The sequence below is a fragment of the Mustela nigripes genome, chromosome 14 (genome assembly GCF_022355385.1).
Source record: "Mustela nigripes isolate SB6536 chromosome 14, MUSNIG.SB6536, whole genome shotgun sequence".
NCBI lineage: Eukaryota > Metazoa > Chordata > Mammalia > Carnivora > Mustelidae > Mustela > Mustela nigripes.
Window position 1 is genome coordinate 28,553,222 of NC_081570.1, and position 23,274 is coordinate 28,576,495.

The window sequence follows — 23,274 nt, forward strand, 5'->3', positions numbered from 1 at the left end:
GTCTTGAAAGGATAAGAGTGAGACAGGGTGAGACAGGTCTGGGCAGGCTAACTTTTCAAGGAGGGACTGGAGTCCCACCGGGAAGCACCCAGCATATTGGTATCAGGAGACTTCCCTCCCACCAGTAATTCTGCAGGTGTGGAAGCTCAGGACCCACAGAAGCCCTCAGGACCCACAGAAGCCCACATGATGTTCCCTTGCTCAGTGGCCTAGAGCTTCACGAGCAGCTCTAGAAGGCACGAGGAGATGATGCAGAGAAGGTGAATGCCTTCAAGTGTCGCCAAGGTGATGCAGGAGATGCAGGAGGATTCAAATTATTCCAGGTTCTAAGATTCTGATTTTTGCTTTAATGTTGTTTTAGAGGAAAGCTTAAGGCAATGCTTCTCAAATGCTTAACATGATGTGAAGGACTTGGGGATCTGAGGCAGATTCAGAGTCTTTAGGTTGGGGAGGGGAGTGAGATTCTGGACTTTTAGGCTCTGAGGTTGCTGATCCACGGCCACACTTTTGAGTATCCAGGACCGAGGGGATCTGGGCCATTAGGGCACGTCAGAGCCAGAGGCAGCCAAGATGTGGAGGGGCTGAGGCTGATGCCCAGAAGAGAGGCAGAACCACAGAGAGACTAGAATCAGAGGCTGAGGTAGGAAAAGAGAAAGACACAATGGCAAAAAGAGGGACAGACAAGGACAGAGTCATAGAAACAGGGAGGGGCAGAGGCAGAGACCAAAACCGGAGATGGAAGACAGATGACCAGAGAGATGGCAAAGATAGCACCAGGGTCAGGGAGAGGGGGCTGTGGGCAGCCGGACCCCCCCCCCCCCCCGCCCCAGGATATAGCTCAGCCTCCAAATCCTGGCCTGCAGTGAGGGGGCTATCCGGTATGGATGGGAAGAGCCCCACAGAGGGTCAGGTGCCCACACCTGAGGTCCCCCACCTTCCAAACCTCCATCCTTCCCTCACCTGCACCAGCCTCTCCTGGCTCCCGTCTAGCTGTCCCTTCACTGGGAGCCTTCCACTACTGATTTTCCCTTTCCTTTCTCGTGGATTCAGCCTCTTCCTCTAAACTGGACACTTCCCAGTCGGTTTTAAACATTTTCAAGTCTTTCCCACCTTTAAAAAAAAAAAAAAAAAGAAGAAAAGAAAAGAAAGGAAAGAGAAGGGAAGGGAAGGGAAGGAAAAAAGACTCTCTCCACCCTCATCTCTCTTTCCAGCCCCTGTCAGGCTTCTCCCCATTTCTCAGCTAAACTTCCTGAAGGAATGGTGCATACTGATTTCAGCTCCCGCGTCTGCTACGAATGGCTCCTGTTGAGGTTACCATTGGCACACGAGTTGTAGGTCTGATGGACAATTTCCAGTCTTTGTCTGCTTGGTCCCTGAGCACCTTAGGCCCTCGTGATCTCTCTCCTACTTGAGGACTCCCTCATTCCCTCTCCTCCTCCTGCTCTGCCTTCTCTGCTGATTGATCCCCATCTTCGGAAATCTGTACCTGGAGGGTCGCACAGCTGAGTCCCCAGCCTTCTCTTCCTCCAACTCTCATTTTATGCTATCTCTTCCAAACCCTCAATTACCTTCTCTACATCAGTTCATGCTCCAGCTCCAACTGGCCCTGTGCGGGCTAGACCTTCGCTTGTGTCTACACACTATCTACTCGCCATGGTCACCAGAATGTCTCAAAGTCACCTCGCACTCAACATGATCAAAACCTTGTCTTCCTAAACCAGGCTTCCTGACCAGTTTCGCATCTCAGAACACTGAACCATCCCCCTGGGGGTGTTCGAGCCAGAAATGGAGATTTTGTGCTTGACCCTTTCTCTCCCCTTCTTTCCTCTTCCACCTCCAGTTTATCACTAAACTCTGCCAACTTTATTCTCCAAATGCCTTGTGACTTTATCCATCTCTCCATTTCCACCTTAGCCTGTATCTGCAACACCTCTCGCCTGGATGACAGCAATAGCCCCCAACGCAGCTTCCCTTCAATCTGCCTTGTACACTACAGCCATCAGAATTTGTATTTGTATTTGTAAAATACAAATCTGTTCATCTTGGTCTGCTGCTTAAAACTCTTTAGCAGCTTCCTCTGGCTCTGAGAATAAAGACCCAAATCAGGGGCGCCTGGGTGGCTCAGTGGGTTAAGCCTCTGCCTTCAGCTCACGTCATGATTCCAGGGTCCTTTGATCCAGCCCTGCATTGGGGGGGGGTCTCTGCTCAGCAGGGAGCCGGCTTCTCTCTCTCTCTCTGCCTGCCTCTCTGCTTACTTGTGATCTCTGTCAAACAAATAAATAAAATCTTAAAAAAAAAAAAAAAGACCCAAATCCAGGAGACTTTTCTAGAATCATCTTACTTCACTTGTCCTCCAGACTTTCCAGCTATATTGGTCTTCTTTCAGTTCCTTGAACACCAATCTCCCTTCTGCCACAGGACATTTGCATGTGCAATGCCATCTATACAGAGCTCTGCTGTCCAACACAGTAGCCACTAGGCACATGTAGCTAGTGAGCCCTTGAAACATGGCTGGTACAACCAAAGAGCCAAATTGTTAATTTACTTAATTTTAATGATTAAATTTAAAATTTAGTCAATTCAAATTGTTGGAAAATTTTTAACTCTTCCTGAAGCAGGAATTCAGTATGTGAGTCTACTTTTCCATTTTTATGAAATCTAAATACAAGTCAAGTTATTTCTGGTGAAAATTTAGTGTCCAAATTAAGATATGCTGTGAAGTGCAAAAATACACAGAATGTTGAAGACTTAGTTTGGAAAAAAAAAAAAAGGAATGTGAAAGATGTTAATAATTTTTATATTGATTACATGTCAAAAAGATAACATTTGAGCATATACTTGGTGTCATAGTAATTAAATTAATAAATGGCTATAATTAAAATGAACTTCACCTGTTGCTTTTTTACTCATTAGATGTGGCTACTAGAAAAATTTTAAATTATGTCAGTGGCTCATCTGGCATTTCTATCAGACAGCACTGGTCTAGAACACCATCCCTTGTCTTTGTCCTAACTCCTACTCATCCTTCAGAGCTCGGCTCAAATACCACCTCCTCTGAAAAGCTTCCCTGAGATAAAGCCTTATTTTTATTTACCTTTATAGCTCTGTGTATGTGCCAGTAGTTGCCTGGTCTTAACCCTACCCATTGGTAATAACACATTTATTGGGATGATCCTTTTGTTCATGCCTGTTACCCTGACCAACTTCTAACTCCTGGCTCCCCCTAGAAACCCCTCAGTCTAGGGCCCATATGGCACATATGGTTATCAGTGGACACTTGAGAATGCCACAGGAGGTCATGCTGTCTGCTGTCCTGTCCTTGGATCCAACAGTCCCCAGCTGTCTTGGAGAGCCTGAGCACTCCCTCCCACCAGGGTGTCACTAAGTGCTCTAGGACTCAGATTCTACCTCTCCTGGATGGGAAGTCTTCCTTAACAGGAGGACCAGCGTCCCTCCTGTGATAAGCTGGCCAGGACCTTGGTTCCCACCATAGACGTGATCAGAGCAGAGCTTCTTAAACTTGAATGCGCGTGCCAGTGACCCAGGACCTCACTGTAATGCAGACTCCAGTTCATCAGGTCTGAGATGGGACCTGAGACTCTCCCTTCTAAACTGCCCGGGGATAACGTGGATGCTGGTCCACAAACCACACTTTGAGTGACAAATAAGGCTGCAGAGAACCTGGTTATCACCCTCAGAGTAGCCTCAAAGTTTTCTTCCTGCTCTGGGCCTTCTGCCCAGGGGCCCATGAGGGGGTCTTTCGAAATTCAGCCCTGTCCTGTCCTGCTCCCAGGTAACCCACCAATCCTTGTCCCCTGTGAAGGAATGTGGTGCCTGTGGCTACCGTTGTCATTTGGTTTTGTTTTTAATTTGAAATAAACCTGTGAACAGTTTTCAGAGTCGGGGCAGCCCTGATACGGATCATGGGCGTGTAACAGTACTCTCCAAGGATAAAGTCACACAGCTGGAAATGCTGAACAGTCCCCAAGCTCTGGCTCCTGTCTGCCATGCTGGGCCGATCCTATCAGCTCCTCCAGAAGGATCCACTCCCTTTGGGCTTGGAAGCTGGGAAATGTTTCCTCTGACATGTCCCTTGGTAGCATCACAAGCCAAGTCTGTGTCACTGGGCCCTCTACCAGGCAAAGGGGACCCCCTCTACCTCCCCACCCTGCTCCTGCGGTGATGTCTGAGAGATAGACGTGTCTTCCGGTGGCCTCGGTTGTGTGTGTGTGTGTGTGCACGCGTGCACATGTGCACATACGTGTATGTATGTTGCATGTTTGAACATGGGCCCTGTGTGTGTGTGTCTGTGTGTCCATATATGCATGGAGAGCGTGTACACGCTTTGCTCCCAGCGCTCCAGTTCGGTAAAGCTTCCATCACACAGAGCAGCGCTGGACTCTTCCTGCGTGAGCCTGGAGGTGACAATCATCCCTAGGTGGGCCCCGCAGGCGTGACCGGCCCCACTGTTCCTTGGTGCTGCGGCTGTTGGTGGCCCTTGCGTCTCCGAGAGCCGGCGCCCGCCTCCTTGCTCTCCTTCCTGCTCGGGTTCCTGTTGGCGTTCTCCCGCCGGCCCTGGCCCCCTTTCCTCCTCTTCTGCCCTGCAACCCCAACAGCAGGAAAAGTCAACAAAGGACATTCTGCAGCAAGCGAGGAGGCCCCGGGCATGGCCCAGGGCTCGAGAAGGGGACTGGGGAGGAAGTTGGGAGGGGTGGCGTTACTGCCTTTAGGCTGTGGCGGTCCCCCTCAAGGCCTCTTCTGACTAGCGGCCACTTCAGGGGACCCTACAACATGGTTATGGAGACGGGGGTCCCAGGAGCCTTTCCCCCCATCCCTTGATGAACCAGATACCCTCCTCTTGCTTGTGTCTCTTACAGACCTTGAAACCCACTGGGCCAAGATGTTTGGTGCAGCTCTCAGGACAAGCAGGAAAACCCCCAGCTCCTGTGCCCCACTCCACTGCCTCTGGGGGCAGCTGCCACCTCATGGCCAACTACAGGCTGTGTGACCTTGGTCACACCGCTACACCTCTCTGAGTCTTAGCACCTGCTTCTGTGGCCCCCCTCAGACCTCTGAGGGACCCTCTAATGCCATCACATGCTGGTTCAGAGAAAATGGGGAAATTGGAAGACATAGACACTGAGCTCCACCACATGGAGCTCTGGGGACTGCTCTCTGCCAGAACCCGGCACTGGTTCCCCCAGCATGGCATCTTGAACTGGAGGTTCCCATCTGGCCCCAGCCTATGGCCCTTTCCTAGGTGACAGGGAGGAGGCAGAAGTGATCAAACCTCCATGGTTGTCCCCAACTCCCAGCCCCGGGGAGGCACAGGCCGCACGCAGCTCACCCTCTGGACAGGGTGTCCTCCGCACTGTGCACCTGCGGGTCTCCTTGGTGTCCGAGCAGATAGTGTGGTCCCCCCCAGGGGCATGGAGCACCCTCCGAGTCCGCTCCTCAGAGCCCCTCCGAAAGCCACAGAGCCTCTTCTTCTTAGAGCACGGCCCCCACGGGGACCACTCGCTCATTTCACATTGCGCTGGCAGGAAAGGAGGGAAGAGGGAGAGAAAGAAAGGGAGGCGGGGGTCACCTCTGGGTACCCCAGAATGCCCCGGGGGAGCCCCTCCCACCTGTTCTCTGCCTGAGCCTGAGGCTGGAGGCATCTTTGGTCCAGAGGCCAGAAAAACCTTGGGACAAACCCCACAGGGCTGTCGGGGGGAGGGGCTGCAGGTGGGGGAAAAGCAGGCTCTCCCTGCCCCTTCCCAGGGGCCCAACCCCCTTGGCCCGTAGCACCCCCGCAAACTCACCAGGACTGCTGCACTCCATGGTGCCGTTGGCGGCCGCCGAGCCCTCGGGACAGGCCGGATAGCAACGGCCCTTATGCAGGTACAAGCTTTCCTTACACTTGGTGCAGAAGTTGTGGCTGAAGCAGGCCTCACAGTGCTCAATCTTGCACTCTGAGGAGAGGGCCAGATTGGGGGCCTCTGGCTCACCCCCATCCCCAAGGCCCCTCTACCCTGAGGGCAGCCCCCCCAACCCTGAGGGCAGGACCCTGGCCCTGAGCTGCCATGACCGCAGGAGAGTCCTGGGAGGGAGGGAAGGCAAGGGAAGGGTGAGCAGAGGAAGCCAAAGGTGTCGCTCTTCAGGGCTGGCTGGGCCGGTCAGCTACCACCAGCCCAAACCCAATCCCAGGCCCTGGAACCAAGGTGAGGCACAGAAGAGCTGGTTTCAGAGGAGCAGGGTGGGACCCTCTGGGATTCGTTGGGGGACGGGGGGGGGGAGGGGAGAAGGGTCCCAGCACATCATGGCACACCAGAGGACCACCTAATCAGAGTTGAACTGAGGAATACAATGATCCCCGCTCACAGCTATATGGTTTCCTCTCACCATAGCTAGGCATCCATGACACCCCAAGCCCTGGTTCCCCTCCTGCCCTGAGAAAAGAATCTGCTTGGAGGGGGAAGGAGAGATCTCAGGGCAAATTCCTCTCCCTCTGCAAGGCCCAGTTCCAGGAACCACCTTGGTTGGACTCCTGGGTCCCTCCCTGATCCCCTCTTGCCAGCTCTCCCTCCTCTGGGGAAGTTGGGGGAGGGAGGGTCACAGGGCCCTGGCTGGAAGCAGGCAGAGTCTTTCACAACCTCTCCCTTCCCAGACTGTGGGCTAGGCTGACTTCTTCCCAGCCTCTGGCACCTGCAGCTGGGGCTGCCAGTTTTGCGGGAGCTGGCTCAGTCAGGAACTCCTACCCCAAACACCCTGAGGACCAAGAGGGCAGCCCCAGGGTCCCCCCTCCAGCCCCAAAGTCTTCCCATCCCACTGCACCCGACCCCTCCTCTGTGCCTCCTGGAGGCTCCTTCTCCTCCACTCCACCCTCCTTGCTCAGACTCCTGGGTCTGCTTGCAGGGGACCTACAGTAAGGGTCGCCACTAAGGGCTTTCTATATGCCTCTGGCAACAGCCCTAGGGGGAAAACTAGCATTCTCGTTTCAGACAAGAGGCTTTGAGAGGCTGCAACACACGCGAAGTTGTACAATGAGAAAGAAGCAGAATTAAGCTTAGAACCCAAGGCTGATCTCGGGTCAGCCATTTCCCCTGCAGGCCTCATTGCTATCAGCCTCCGAAAAAGGGCACCTGTCACTTAGGTCCCATCTCCCTCCAAAGGCTGTTGTGAGGCTCAACGGACACATGATCTAGAAATGCATTCTAATCTCCCAGGCCCTGAGCGAATGGGAGGGGCACTGGCCTTGTTCACTGGAGTGTGTTCCCTGCCTGTCCCCCAGTATGTCACAGTGAGCCTGAACAGAGGTGGGGCAGAATGTGCCTTCGAACATGCAGAGCTGCAGCGGCTGTGGGGGAGCCCAGCCCAGCCGGCAAGAAGACCTGGACACGGGGGTGGGGCAGGAGGGTGCGGGGAACGGACAGGCTGGCAGGGGCTTGAATTTCCCTGCGGTCCGTGGGGCCGGGGTGGTTTTCACATCACAGTGTGATGGGACAGGACACGTGTCTCAGAAGCATCTTTCTGGCTGACATGCAGAGGGAGGGCTCAAGGGAACTGGATGCGTGCTGGAGGACAGAGAAGCAGGCTACTGAGACAGTCCAGGAGAGAGGCAGCAGAGACCCCGGGCGAGACTATGGCAGTAAGGGCGGAAACGAGAGGCAGCAGGCACGATCTGGTCATTAGACGGACGGGAGATGACATGAAGGACAAGCTGGCTCTCGAGTCGATGGCGTGAGTGGCCCAGGACACCACGGCAGTACAGGTGGGTACAGGTTTGGAGGCAGGAGATAGGGCTCTGATATGGATACATGAGCTGGGAAGGTGGAGGGACTCCCTGAGATGTCAGGCTGGCTGCTGGATACTTGACTCAGAGCCTCATCTCCCCTTCTCCATGTCCCCTCTCCTCCTCCTCCTGCCTGCCACCAACCATTCAAAGCACCCTCCCCCAGGGTCCAGCGTCTTCTCCAGCCCTCCCCACACTCACTGATGCACTTGTTCATGTCGGGGTTGCGGGCATCGAAGTATCCCGGGGGGCAGGAAGGCAAGCAGACGCCCACCTGGCGAATGTCGTTCCTCTCCAGCAGGATGAACAGCTTGGGCGAGCACTTCAGGCAGCCGTTGACCTCAGAGCAGAGCTCACAACCTTTGGCACAGGCCTGGCTCCCCTCCGCACTGACTGCAAGGGTGGAAGAAGGGTAAGAAGGCGGCTGTAGGAGAGACCTCCATCTTTCCCAGGCTCCCACGAGGGTGGGAAGCAAGCCGAAGAGTTTCTTCCTACACGACAAATGTGCTTTTCAGAAAGTACAGGCCAGGATGTCCACTCCTTGTAAGGCCGCTTGACAAGCCTCCAAGCATCATCCCTCAAGGGAACTGGCACAGATGTCCGAAGCAAGAGACCCCCCAACCCTCCGAAATGTCTGCCCCAGCTCCAGGCACAACACTGGCTTACTCTCCAGGCTTGCTTAGCCATTCCCCGAGGAGCTCCTGAAGCTGCACCTTTCCTGGAACCTTCCCCAGCCCTCCCAAGAAGAAGAAAAGCTCAGCCTCAGGTATGGAAGGAGGGGATTGTATTTTATCCTTGCGAAAGTTCTAAGGTCAAGAAGGACAACGGGTTAAACTATCTGAGAAAAAGATCATCTGCTCGGATGCAGGAGGACAAGTGGAATAACTTGGCTCTGGAACAGTGGTCTCAACCAGAAATGATTTTGTTCCCCAGGGGATATCTGGAAACATCTAGAGATGCTGCTGATAGTCATACTGGGGAAGAGGCTGTTGCCGGCATCTGGGGGAGACAGGTTGGGGGTACTGGTAAATATCCTACAAGGCATGCAGTGGGGGGCCCACAACAAGCTGCCTGGTTCAACATGTCGGTGATGCTAAGTTTGGGAAACATTGGCCTTCCTTTGAGGCAGTGTGACCTCCAGCCCCAGCATGGGGTCTCAACCCTTTGATGTCACTTGTTTAACCAAAACTCCCTGCACCCCTCCCAAGTATCCTGTGCCCGGTGAGCACTGGGGACATGGAGGGAGGCTCTCCTCACCACTCCAAACTGATCTTTCAGTGATGCAGGCAGACCTGCAAACAAGTAAACACTGACAGCCACAAGGCCTAGTAAGAGTGAACCCAAAAAGAAAAGAAGGAAGGAGTCATGAAGAAGGTTTCCTTTGGGCCAACTTTTGAAGAATTAGTAGAGATTTGTCCATCATGAAGTAGGGGTGAGGGTCCTTCTAGAAGCAGGCCCGCAGAGGTAGAAAAGAACCCAAAGGGAATTACAGATGATTTGGGGTGCAGAAGGGACAGGGAGGGGAATGGTGAAAGACAATCATGCTAAGAACTTGAACTTGATCCTGCCAGGCAGCGTTTCCCAAAGAGCATTCCTGGAACACACTTTCTCCTAAATGTTCCTTAGAGGCTGTAGAGAAAAGGCCAGGACATCAGGGAAGACAGAACACTGGGTCCATGGGTCTAAACAGAGTTCTTTAGCACAGGATTTCTTCAAGCTTTCCCATGCTCCTGCGCAGAGTGACTCCCTAAGAGGGGGACAGAGGAAGCTTCACTTGCCAAACATTGTGGCCAAAGGACCCCTGTTTCGCAGAGTTTTTCTTGGGACCTTTCTCATAACTGATTAGACAGTAGGAAGCTATTGGCAAGGTGCAGGACCTGAGCTGATTTACATGTTGAGAGGTTCCTCTGGCAGCCTGGATGGAGACCAGGGACCAAAGGACCATCTGGAAGGAAGCTGATCAACCAGGTGAGAAAGATGAGAACGTCTTAAATAAAATTCTGCAAAGTTGGAGATGGACAGAAAAAGATTTGAGAGAATTTGGCAGAGAAGACCAACAGGAGGGGGGAGTCTGGGGTCAGGGTGAGGGTAGGTGGTGGTGGGACAGTGGGGCTGGTCACTAAATGAGGTCCGCCCCACAGGAAGAAAAGCAAGTGGAGAAGGTAACACACAGAGAGGATATGAGCCACTTAGAAGCAAGCATGAAGCAAGGAGCTGGCGATGCAGGCTGGGGGCAGAGCGCCGGGGGGAATCAGAACAGACGGCACGAAATCACGGAGTGTAGGGGACCCTGAGCTTAGGCTGGACCTGTGCCCTGGGGCAAAACACGGTGTCTCTTGTGCCTCCTTTCCCACCACTGGAAACGGATGTGAGGATGTCTACTCTGGAGGGCTACTGGGAGAAGTACCGGCTGCAGGAGCGATCCCTGATTTCAGAACCAGAGAATGAGCAAGAGTTAAGGATGTGAGCAAAAGGGGAAGGGGCTGGAAAAAAACACAGCCGTTTCACAACCACCATGGCTGCTGACTCCCCATGTGGCACGCTTACTCTGTTCCCGGGTCTCCTCATGCGTTCACTTACTAAATCCTTACAACCCACGCAGCAGGTGTGATTATTAGTTTGTAAGCCTTGTTTTTACAGAGGAGGGCACGGGGAAGTGAAATGACTTGAACAAGGCTTTGCAGCCAGCATGTGTGCCAATGCAGAGGGAACAAAGTTTAGGAAGGTCAAGGGCAAGACCACATGAGGTAATGTGGAGACCAGAAGTTCAGGTAGATTGATTTAAAAAAATATATATATATATAGAATTGATTTGTATAGAGCCGATGTTAATTAATCAATGTATTTAAAAATTAATATTGTTCTTGGTTTAGTTCTTCTAGGAACAAAAATATTTAAGTGTTGCGTTGGCATTATGAGGGAGCCCTTGGGTTTCCTTTTCCACTTTGGTCCTTTATTTGGTTGTATTACAAATTAATAAGTTTGTTTAAATTTTAGCTACTGCTTCTACTTCAAAGATATATTCTCTATTATTCAAAGTTTCTACTGAATTCATTGTTGAAATGAATGTCCACGCTATCCTTGCCTTAGTTTCAATAACTGAACTGATCCCAGCGTCCTATTTGCCAGCCATATAACTATGTTCCCATGCTCGTGTCTTCATCCCTGTCGTTTTTGTTAAGGACAGATTTGCAAAAGGCCCTCTCAGAATCCTGCTGTCCATCTCCCAATCAACCAGCACATCTCTGTGTGCATTTCTCTTCTGATCTCTCAGTGACACAGCAAGAGAAAGTGTGGAGCCCTCAGGATCTGAAATCAGCGTGGGGGCAGGGAGCATGGAGGGAGGGGTTAGATGTGAAGCTGGAAGGGGAGACAGGCCAAGATAAGAAAGGGTCTTGAATCTGGACAAAGGAATTTGGACATTGTCCTAAAGGCAGTGAAGAATTACTGGGGGCTTTAAAATCAGAGACATGGTCGGATCACTCTGTGATAGGGAGAATGGGTCATAGGGATGGCAAGTCTGGAGACAAGAAGATACCTCAAGCCCAAAGAGACAGCTGGATGGAGAAGATGCAGAGGAGTGGACACAGGTGAGATACTCAGGTGGGAGAATCAATAAGACCAGGTGATGTGGGCCAGACATGGGGCTGAGGGCTGGGGAAAGTGCAAGCTGAGGGTGACTCCAAGGTGTTGGGCTTGTGTGACAAGGTGGCCCTTCGCCCTTCACCAAGACGGGACCACAGGAGGCGGAGCAGGTTTGGGCGGGGGAAGGATGAGAAGTCAGGTTTTAGATGTGTTGACGTTGTGGCTCCTGTGGGATATCTGGGGGGAGGTGTCTATTAGACAGTTGAACCTGTGGGTCTGGAAGTCAAGAGAAATATTTTGGCTGGAGATTTCAATGTGACGTTTTTAATATGAAAACAGTCATAAAGGCATGAGCGTCCACAAGAACAGAAAGGACAGTGGGTCAAGAGAATGAGCAAAAGAACCAGGAATTTAAGGGAAGGGCAGAAGAAAGAAAGGTCACTCAAAGGCACAGTGAATATGAAAGCCAAGAGCAGAGCCCACTGGGCAGGCCAGGGAGGCGTCGCTGTTCCAAAGCTGCTGAGGTGTCAGCCAAGGAGGCAGCAATGGTGCCCCTGACAGGGGCAGAGGGCAGAAGGCAGGGGTCAAGGAGTAGAGGAAGGAGAGTCATCTCATTCAAGAAATCAGCTGTGGAGCAGGGGAGAGAATGTAGGGATCCTACTTTGGAAGCTGTGGTCATCAGTGGTTAAGTCATGGGACAGGGAGTCATCCCGAGGCAGAGCCTAAGCAGTGGGCAGCACTCACTCAACAGGCCAGCCGAGGAGGAGGGGCTCAGAGAGAACTGAGAAGGAATCCTGGGGTAGGGGTGGGGGGTTGCTGAGGGAGAGTGGGCACGGGAGCCAAGTTGCAAAGGGGGAGATGTGCAGAGACAGCCGGGAGGAGGTCACAGCCACATACCGGCATGGGGAGGTGACCCACTGGCTGACCCCAAAAGGAGCAATTCTGGTGGAGTGGGGGATGGGAAGCGGGTAGAAGGGGTGGAGGTGGAGGTAAAGGGAGGAGAGGGCCAGAGAGCATCCGAGAACATAGGAACAGAGAGGGGAGAGCAGCGGGGAGCAGGGGCTGTGATCACGCGCCTCTGAGACTCCGGGGCTGGGTGAACTGATGGGAGTGAAGACCCGAGGATACAGGAGAGTTGCAATGCAAAGCCGAGTGGCCTTGGGGCTTGAGACAAGGACAAAGGGAACTGAGCTCCATGAAGTTTGGGGACACAGGAAGGAGAAGGAGAGCTTATGAAGGAGGAGAGGAGTTCAGTGACAGGCAGGGGTCAGTTCAGCGAGGAAGGGGATGCTGGTCAAGAAGGATAGGAACCCAAGGGTGTTCTCAGCTTAATGAGACAGGTGCATGGGCAGTGGGGTGCAAATAGACAGCCACAGGGAGGGGGGCTCTATGTGCGGGAAACGGGGTCCAAGGAAGATGGTGGGTGTTGGGGGATGCCTAATGATTCAAAGGGAAAAAAGTGAGGCTCATCCATTCCATAGACATTTACTGCACACCTAACCTGTGCCCAGAAGGGCTGGGAGCTGGGGACCTAGAGCTAGAGCTGAGGCATAAACAAAGGCCCACCCAGGGATGCGGCAAGCAGGGCTGGCTCACGCTGTGTGAGGGGATGAGTAATGGAAGACACTCCCTTACCCAGCCGGCTAGGCGAAGAGGGTGTGCCACACAGGAGGAACAGCCTGTGCAAAGGCTCTGAGGCACCGAACATCTTAGTGCATTCACAGAATGGAAAATAGGGCTTTATGCTACTGGCAGGGAAGGGGACCTCAGAAGGGCACGGCCAGATTCACCACATGCAAGGTTCCTATGTCCATGATGGAGGGAGGCGCACAGGGGAGGCAGCCTTGTAGGGCTATAGCTTCGCTGTGGAGGCTGGGTGGGCTGGAAGTGGAGGGCATTCAGAGAAAGTATGGAGCCTACTTCCCAACCTCTTCACAAAACCCCCTCACATGGTTCTGCCCCCGCCAAGTCCTCAGTGAAGCCCACTTCCCCAGGCTGGGAAGGCAAGGCTGTGCCCCCCTCCATTCCCTGGGGCTTCTCAGGCCCCTTCATCCATTCTTGCACAAAACCCTTGCAAACTGATGTTCCTACAACCAAAACACCCCTTCCTAAAATCCATCGATGGCTCCCTATCACCAGCAGAACTGAGACCCGTCTGGTCTTACTAACTTCTTTACCTGGCCTGAAAAGCCTCCATGAGCTGATCCTACCCACTTCATCTCTCAACACTACCCCTCAGCCAAACAGAACTATTTTCGTTTGTCTGCACACATCACATCATTGCACACCTCCGTGCCTTTGGTCAAGTTGGTCCCTCTGCCTGGAACATTCTCTTCCACCTCCTGAGCCTGATGAACTCCTTCAAGCCTCAAAACAAAAGCCACCTCCTCCAGGAAGTCTCCCCTGATCTCACTGCCCCACAAAGTCTGGATGGGGTCAGACGGGAGAGCCGGGCTTCAGTGAAGAAATGAGGGACTCAAGGCAGCAGGACTGAGCAAGGGACCCAGGAATCTGCTAAAAGAGTCTCAGTAAGGAGAAGGAGTACTCAGTGCGAGAAGTGGGGAGTCAAGGTGGGCACCCTGAGGCCCAGGCAGGAAAGCATTCAGGAGCAGGCGAGGGCCAGTGAGGAGACAAGAGGCTAACTGAGTGAAGAGGGGGCTTAGAGAGGGGAGGGAGGGTCCTCAGTGAATGGGAGGAGGAAATCACCCCGCTAGGGTTCCTAACTCACAGCTAAGAGCCCTTTTCTCAATTTCACTCCCTCCGTGCGGGGAGACCATCACCCAAGTCTGAGATCAGCCATTTCTGCACTCCAAACTGGTATATGTCTCCTGATCGGTGCTCTATCAGAGTCGACAGATCTGAGGCTCATCTGCACAGCCAGCCTACCTCCCCACGCTGGCTCCCCACTGCCCCCCCCCCCAGTGGCTACAAGGTCAAGCAGCCACACACGGCATCATGGTCCTTTCTTCCCTTCCTACTCCCCAGAAACCCTAGGGCCAAACAGTCCACACATTGTTCGTGTGACAACGACATGTATCCGGAAGTCTATACAGAGCTTTGCTGTTTTCTAAAGGGTTCCCACCAAATATACACGCATAAATAAAACCTCCCGTAGGCTGTACTATATCCCTTTGCAATCACCCTTGCAGCTTTATGGGTTTTATTCAACAAGCATTGTCTAGCAACTCTCACCCCTCTCCAGGTCCTCACTGCACCCCAAGTCTTTCCCCACCCTCACATGTCACCATCAAGGACGTCTGCACTCATGCCACCTGATACAGGGCTGTGGTCCCATCAAATTGGGGCATTCACCTGGCCTTTGCAGGGACCAGGTCTTTCTGATGCTAAGGCAGTACTTTGTTATTGTTGTGGTTGTTTTCGATACAACAGACTTGAACCCAGGTCTTTGACCCCTGGCTGAGTCAAAGTGTGAGTGGAAGTGTGACACAGCTCATGCCCCCCCCCCCCTTGGAAACAAAGGAGACTGGTTATAAACCACTAAACCACATTGGGCCTGTGAAGCCCAAGATACCGGAGCAGAGAAGAAAATCAAGGCCTCGATGATGATTAAACCTAACCGCCTCTAATTGTGTGTTAAGCCAGGGATTTTCAGCTTCACCAATTTTCTGAGCTTCTCTCCCTGGGCTGGGTTCTGGCCTGGACCGCACCGGTGGGGACCCAACAGAACTCCACTGCCTCCCAACTTCTCCTGGTGGGGCTGGGTTTGACAGCCTCAGGAGGAAGCAAGAGGGGCTTGTGCCGTACTTCAGAGGAGCCTCCCACCTGTGGGAGTGACATGCCTTATGGGGGACGCTGAAAGGGAGAAAGCCCTTGAGGTCTGTACCAGAGGCCCCCTCCCTCTCCCTAGCCAGTTGGCACAGCCAGCATCGACTCCCTTCACATACTAGGCAGGTTCGCATACCCCATCCCCCACCCCCCACCCCCCATGGCAGGAGCCAGGATGAGGCCAGGGGGCTCTCAGGTCTGTAGGGGATGGGATTCTGTGGGGACAGGTTCACCGTGAGCTCTGTCAAGCTCTGCTTTTAGGAAGACAGGGTTCATGGGAATTGGGTTCCAGTATCAACCAGGTGTCCTTAGGCCTATCTGTATCACAAAAGAATTTAATTTTTTTTTTTTTAAACTGTGAGAACCCCTCCTTCCAGTGACATCTTATGTGGAATCTGGCTGAAAACAGGAAAAGTGAGCAGTCCTCTGCTTGGACAGGCAGTGGGGTCACACTCCTTCCCACTGCCTCCCCTTCAGCCCCCAGTGCAGCTCCCCGAATCCCACTGCGCAGAGTTAAAAACCATGGGAGTGGACAGTCTCATGAGCCTCCCTACTCTGCTGTATCTGCCCCCATGAACTTGGCAGGGAAGCTGTTCCCCAAGCTTAGTAGAGCTCCTGGCCCCAAGGGGTTACCGGGGGCCCACACTCAGCCAAGACCCAAAGAAAAGAGCTGAGAACTCCTATCAGTGAGGAGGGGGCCAAGCACCCTGAAGCTGGGGCCCCAGCAGCAGGGGACCCCATCTCCATGGATACCACACAAAGCTGGTGTTATGTCAAAAGGCATAATCCACACACTGGATCCTCACAAGAGAGGGGTTAATCTAGAAAGCAGAGTCTACAAAGGGGAAAATAGACAAAAGTAATCTACAGAGGGGCTAATCTCAACAAATTAATCCACACACCGGATAATCCACAAACAGGATAATCTACTGAGTAATCTACACAGCTGTAATAGACAAAGTAAAATCTGCCATGGTCATCACCGAATGAAACCGCTGATGGCCCTCCGGTCCCCAGGCGGCCCCCTCCCGCTCCCAAGGCCAGCAGTGGTCCAGCCCTGCTCCATTACTCACTCCGCCTCTGCCTCTTGCCCTTGATCCCCCGGCTGCCGGCAGCGAGATGCATCCAGCTCAGAACCAGGACCACCACACACAGCCCAAGCCGCATAGTCACTTGCCAGCTCCAGGCCCCCGGTAGAAGGGGTGGTCTTTGGGGGATGGGGGGGTGGACAGCGCAGGGCTCTTGCTAACACCTGCGGGGCTGGTTCAGCAGCAGGAGGCCCGGGCCTGGGCCGTATCCCAAATCCACCATAATCTCAGTTGGGGGCAGAGAGGGTGTGGGGAGCCCACTTCTTCATCAGCCCATTGGGAGGTCCAGAGAGCTTTCCCCAAAGGCACCTCGGGTGTGTCACATGGGAGAGCTCTTTGCCACTTCAGCGGGGACACCTCCAAAAACCAACCTGTTGGGGGAGGATAAAGAGAGGTTAATTCTGGGGAACCTTGGGGTCCCACTAACTAATGTCTCCTACCGTCCCACGTGGTCTCCTACCCAGAAGACAGTGAGAACTCCGAATGGTTGAATAGGACAACTTACCCACCTGCCCCCCGCAGTAGCCCCCACCCTGTAGAAGAAATCTGCACCTTTTCCTGGGAATTTCACAGAACGCCCTAACCTGGGACTGGAGCCGGCTACCCAAGCAGCTGGACTATGGCAGACTCTCACATCCAATTTGTGGATCCCTGGGAACCAGCTGGCCCCACCCCTGCCCGATATTGGCCAGCTCTGACTGGAAGTGCTTCTTTAGATCTACCCTTCTGACCTCATACTGCAGGAATAGCCTCTGTCTTGAAGAGGAGCTCTCTGTCCTTCTGTGAGTGACCCCTCAGCCCTCTCCTCCCAGTGCTGAGTCACCCCTGTGCCTTTCACCTGTGGAGCTCTAGTGGTGGCCCCCCGACAAGTGGGCAGACTCTGCGTGGCCCTCTGGGCTTGGCGGGAGAAAAGGAAGTAAGGCTTCCCCCGGCCACAGAAACTCTGACACAGCAGGCCCTGCGGGCCTGGCCTTTGTGAGAGGATAAAAGAGGCAGCGGTGCCCGCCCTGGCCAGAGACACAGAGAATGGGGATAATCCCCTGGCCCAGCGAGAGCCAGGTCTCTGGACCCGCTGGCCTGCTGGCCGGGTGATGGGGGCAGGGGCAGCTGGTCCCTCCCCGGTGCAGTGTGTCTCCCCGAACACTGAGCTTCACACTCTGGGATCACTTACTCCCGCACATTCTTCCAGCCCAGGCATGCTGGAAAGCATTGCCCTGAACACTTGGCTGCAGACCCACCCATGCTCGCCCAGGGACAGAAGGAAAGAGCCAGGCTTCAGGAAGCTTCGTAGATGCCTGGGAAGCATTGCCCTCCCACCTGCCAGCTAGATGCCTCTGGACACATCACTCAGCCTCTCTGAACGTCAGTTTCTTCATCTCTAAAATGGGAATAAAGATGCCTGTTTCACAGGCTTGTTCTGAGAGTTGGCTGAGTTTTGGCTTACTAATGAGAAATCTGAAATGCTGGAGCGGCAGTGCCCCTCCAGCACGGTCCCAACCCCTTTCCCCTTGGCCTCTGGGGGAGGCCCCAGGGAGCCCACCTGCATGGGAGATAAATCGTTATCCCTCAAGGGAGCTCGGCACTTCCCTGCTCGGCCTCTCCCTCCAGCTTTGAAGGCCAGTCACACTCAAGTGGTTAAGCTGCCCTTGTGAGAAGTGTTTACACGAAGCTGATGGGTCCCACCTGGCCCTGCAGCCTAGCCAAGCTGGGGCAGGGATGCCCCCAGCCACCTCCAAACGCCAGCCTCTGCGTGCCCCTCCAGGACTCCCCATGTGCACTGCCAGAGCCCTTCTCCTCCCCTGCCTCCACCACACACTTCCCTCACCTGCAAATTGTGGTCGGTCCTCCAGCTGAGCTTATCAGACTGGGGTCTTTAGCCAGAGGCCAGCTGTAGAGAGCATGATGGTTAAGGGAGGAAGCAGAATGCTGGGCTTCTAATGTGGGTAGCGCTGTGTATTAGCTGTTACCTCAGCCTAGTTGTTCAGCTGGTCCTCATCTGTGACAGGATGGTGGTTTTTTATAGTTTAAATGAGCCAATACATGAAAAGGCTTAGAAGGGCACCTGGCGCGTCAGGAGGACTCACTCATCATGGTTGTATTTTCTATGACCAGGAAGCCACAATTTTGTGTCTACATGCCAGTGGTCATCCAAAAAGCAATACAGGTGTTTTGTTTTGGTATCATCTGGATACGGGCCTTAATACTGAGACCTGTTATGCAGTTTCCATACTCGCATTCATCCCCGTGTGATCACTCACTATGGCAGGGTTGATGGAGGCATTTGTGAAACTGAAGACTCCTGGCAGATACATTCTTGGGGTGCCATGGGTCCTTACACTGGACAAACACTGGAGGAGAAAGCCACATCCGACCAACCTGGTGTTAAAGCCGGGGTCTGTGGTAATTTGGTCTTACTGCGAGCTCGGTTATCCATGGGATCTTAGGGGCAGAAGAGATCACCTTTGCTTCTCCTGTGCCTACCCGGCCCAGGGCCTGGCACACCCAGGTTGGGGGGCTCAACCGAGGTCAGCTTCCTTCCTCGCCTTCCCTCTCCTTCGCCTCTGTTCCCCTCAATCCTCCTACGTCTGAGCTTTCAGCCTTCTTCTGGCCATGCTCCTCCGGTCCTCGCCGGTGAGGCCCTTCTGGCCCACTCCCACCTGAATCACTGGAACCATGATCTCAGCTGGGAAACAGACAGGAGGATTCAGATCTGAATAACACGGGAGCAACTAACACTGACCTCACTCACCTATCGCTGGATGGGAGGAGATTCAAGCACTTTAAAAAGTATATACATGGGGTATCTGGGTGGCTCAGTGAGTTGAATAAAGTCTCTGTCTTCAGCTCAGGTCATGATCTCGGGGTCCTGGGACTGAGCCCCGCATCAGGCTCTCTGCTCAGCAACGAGCCTGCTTCCCTCTCTCTCTCTGCCTACTTGTCCAATAAATAAATAAAATATTTCTTAAAAGAAGTATATACATATAATTAACCCTGAAAAGGAGCTAAGGCCAGGAGTATAAGCAACAAATAGGAGGGCAGCCAGCCAGTTGTGGAGGGGGTGTGCTGGGGGGAAATGTCTCATCTAAAGGGAGCGGGTGCTATTCAACTCCAGTGGACTGTCTATGGGCAGAGATAATGATTAAATATTGTCAAATCTTCTGATTTTTTTTAAAAGAGAAGTTGAAAACTCAGAATTCGATGTGAAATCCCATTTTAAAAGCTGGAGAGGTCTCAGACTAAGGATGCCGCAGAACAAGCCCCCAGAAGGTCACAGGTCCCTCCACCCCTCCCTCCTTCCCCATCCCATCCAAGCATATACAGAGACTACCCTGGATGAGCAGAGCCAGCAATGGGAACTGCTGGCAGTAATCAAGGTCTCAGGCATCTGTGGGGGGAAGGAAGGGCATTTTGTCTCTGCCAGGGTAGGGGTGAAGGGCTCACATTCATCAGATGCCTGCCCCACCTGACATGTGCTGGGCCCGCATTTACTCCGAATAACTCTAGGAAAGAAGTGAATTATTCCCATTGTATTGGCACTGGGAGGTTAAGGGTCTCGGGGTGACAGATCTAGCCCAGTGACCACCGAGTGGGGTTTGTTGCTCAGGACTGGGTGTCTGGAGGGCGGGACAGAGGAGCAGGGAGCTGACCACGGAGGTGGGGAAGGAACTGGCGGCAGAGGCAGAGCTGGTGAGGGAGACTGAGGAGAGAGGCCGCGCACAGGCTAGGTGGTCTGGGGAGGGGAGGACACAGGCTGCCCAGGGGAACACAGCTGGGCGGGGGAGGGGGGAGCCGAGGGCGGGGACTCGGTGCCCCCGCAAGGTTGCAATAACTTTCACCTTCTTCCCTGTAACACTATCAGGATAAATTGGTACTCCGTCCGGGGCCGGATACAGACCCAAAAATGTAAACCATCCCGATAATGTCTCATTAACCCTCCCCGGGACCGGCTACGGGTGGGGAGTTTCGGCAGCGGAGCGGGCTGGCGGGCGGGGGCAGAGGTATTGCTGGGCGGGGGGCGGGACCAAGTACGTGCCTGCCCGACCTGTCGGGATTAGCGTGTCGGCCGGAGCCAAGCCAGGTGCTGGGGCCGCCCCCCACCCTTCCAACACCGAGGGCAGCCGGGAAAGGCTCCTGCACGTCCCTCCATCTCTGCCCCGTGCGCGCAAATTCTTCTTCCCTCCCCACTGTCCCGGAGAGGCCCAGCAGGTGCAGGGGGAGGGGAGGCGGATCAGAAGTCCCTCTCACTGTCTCCCCTCCCCAAATCCAAGAGAATTCTCCAAGAGGTCAGTTTCACAAGAAAGCCTCAGCCCCCAAGCACCCGCACCCAGAATCCGTCCTTGTCCTCCTCTGAGCCCCGGACGAACACAGCCCCCCACCTCTCCTCAACCAAGCAGTACCATCCGTCCCTCAGCGACCGACCCGAGGGCCAGTGAGTCGCGCCACCTCGCAGCGCACTGGGGGCGGTCGTGCTCGCAGCCTGCCACGTCGGACCCAGACTCAGGCTGTGGGACTGAGGTGGAAAGAATCAGGGGCCACGGGTCTCAGGGGAATTCGAGCCGACAGCACCAGGGATCAAGAGCTGGGGAAGAGGGGTGAACAAGACTGATGGGCTTGGGGAATCCAGAACGATCAGTTTCCATCAGTTTCAGATTCAGAGTCAGATGAGATCAGATCCAGAGTGAGGACGATCACCGGGGGCTGCGGGGTTGAGGGGAACCCGAGGCAGCAACCGGGAGAGGGCTGCCCAGCGACTTGAGGGATGACGCGGATGGCGGCGGCAAAGACTAGCAGGAGAGGCTACAGGAGGTGCCCTCTCCCGCCCTCTGACCCCACAGCAGCCAGAAGTCCCCTTCCCCTCGCTGTCGACCCCTCCCCCCCCTGTCCCCCCGGCATTCAGCTCGACCGAGCCCCGACGGGAGGTCCCCGGCACCCCAGGCCCCGGGAAAGGGGGCGCTAGGGAGGAGGACGGAGCAGCTCAGGGGGGACTCACCTCCGCGCTGCCAGCCGCGGCGGGGGCAGGCCCGGGAGGGGCGAGGGCGCGGCCGGCTCGCCTGCCTGCCGCAGGACTGTCCTGGGCGCCCGGCTCGCCCGCGCTCCGCCTGCGCGTTCCTAAGTTGCTCAATCTGCGGGCGGCTCACGCCCTCCGGGGCCAGCGCCCCACCCGGCGCATCGGTCCTTTGGGGCGGCTCGGTCCGGCCCTCGCTCTCCGCAATGCCCCACTCCGGCGGTCCGCTCCCCGCTCTCCGCCCAGTGCTGGTGCTCTCCGTCGCGCCTCCGCTCTGCCGGAGCTCCCAGCCCGGAGAGGGGCCAGTCCTCTGCTCGCACGAGGGAGGGAATCCCCCCGCTTTGCAGTCCCACCCCCCGAGCCGGCCCCCCTTGCCTGGATCCGCAGCAAAAAACGGACTGGAGTGCCAGGCCCGGGAGTCCCTAGCCCCCTCCCGCAAGCCCTCGCCCACAGCAGCTGGGGCGCTGCGCTTGGAGCGCGGGGCTGCCAGCCGCACACGCCCTCCGGACCCCGGCGCAGACCCTCTGCCCTAGCCTCCTCCCCTCCCCACGCCCCGCACCCTGGGGATCCCACTCAGCCACAGCCCCCGCCGCAGTTCCAGGCATCTTGGGGGTCAGAACAGGGTCCGAGAGCCTCGAGAAACCTCAGTTTCCCTATTAGGAATCCAGAAAGTGACAAGGACCAGGCTCACCGGGGCCAAGGACCAGGCTCACCCGGGCCTGTGGTCCTGGCCACGCCCTCCTCCTCTCAGGGTCAAGTCTTCCAGAGCATCTTCCCAGTTCAAAGGAAATGTGAGGCTGTAAGATCCTGGGAATCCGGGTGAGCTGCTGTGGAAGAGTGAGGGAAATCTGGAAAGAAAAACCCTTGATTCAAATCCCTGCTCCATCACTTACCAGCTGTGTGGCATACGGAAGTTACCTAACTTCTCTGAGCCTCATCTGTTTGGAGGGTTTAGTGAAATGAAAGATCCAACAGCCTAGTAAATGGAAGGGGCTCTATCCATGAGCGTGGAAGGAGTCTCAAAGGGCTGCAGACACCTGCAGTGACCCAGATGATGTTGAAGTCAAGCCTGAAGAAGACGGGGAGACATTTCTCGGGGCCACAAACAGCTCTTCTCCAGATTTAGCTCAGATTGGAAAAAGGAACATGGGCTCAAGCTGTAGTTAGCAGGAGTTAAGTTAGAGCAGAAAAGCTACATTGATGGGGGGGAGGTGGATAGGGGTGGTAAGCAATCAAGACAGGCTGTGGAATCTGCTTAGGAGGGGGAGGTGGGAGCCCTAAATCTTGAGTCCCCTTGAGACAAGGGTGCAGGGTGTTTTACAGTGACGGGAATAGATGGTATGACCCCTGGGGTGTCCTGATGACCAGGGAACAGGGATGGTGGATGGCCAGAGCATGTGGAGCGATTGGGTCCCCAGTGCCCAGCGTCTGGGTTCATTCAGCCACAGCATTGCCAAGTGTGCAGGAGGATTAAAAGCCACTTCCAAGTTGCTCCTGCCCCCACCCCCAACACCCTCTCAAGCAACTCCCCTCTCCCCTCTGCCCTGAGCTTTCCCTATGTCTCACCGGCCCTTGGCTCTGCTCTGCGCCTAATCAAACAAGCCCCAAATGCCGAAAACTCAATGTTTATTTTATTTTTTTACACACTTGCATAACTCCCTGACAAGCCACGCCAGGCGTTGGGCTTTTTTGTTTGGTTTTATTTTGTTGCATTTAGGGGAAAAAAGAGAGAGAAGAGAAGGAATCACACAAACCACCCAGCCCTAGAAGATGTCTAAGGCCAGACCATGGGCTCGGGTTTCCTGCCTGAGGAAAAGTCTGCGGGAGTTGGGGGGCCTCACTACTAGGCTCAGGAATGAGTAAGGGAAGAAAGCCACCTGGGTCAGGGAAGATAATGAATTAGAACCATGTGACAATACATAAAGGACATTTCTTGTGCAACTACTATATGCCTCTTCCAGGGCATTGGCATATACATGCCCTGGGCTTGGCATATATATTCTGTTGCCTAATTTCACAATCACTTTACTTTCCTC

General features: G+C 54.4%; 1 protein-coding gene across 1 annotated transcript; it reads right to left on the reverse strand.

Annotated features, from left to right (window-relative positions):
- Positions 1-2,579: 2,579 nt before the first annotated feature.
- RSPO1 (R-spondin 1) lies at positions 2,580-21,552 on the reverse strand. The gene is made up of 6 exons (XM_059376366.1): positions 21,224-21,552; positions 16,219-16,604; positions 7,976-8,167; positions 5,805-5,954; positions 5,348-5,536; positions 2,580-4,601 (listed from the first exon to the last, which is right to left on the reverse strand). The coding sequence occupies exons 2-6, from the start codon at positions 16,310-16,312 to the stop codon at positions 4,435-4,437; spliced, it is 792 nt and encodes a 263-aa protein (XP_059232349.1). The 5' UTR covers positions 16,313-16,604; positions 21,224-21,552; the 3' UTR covers positions 2,580-4,434.
- Between the last annotated feature and the right edge of the window lie 1,722 nt (positions 21,553-23,274).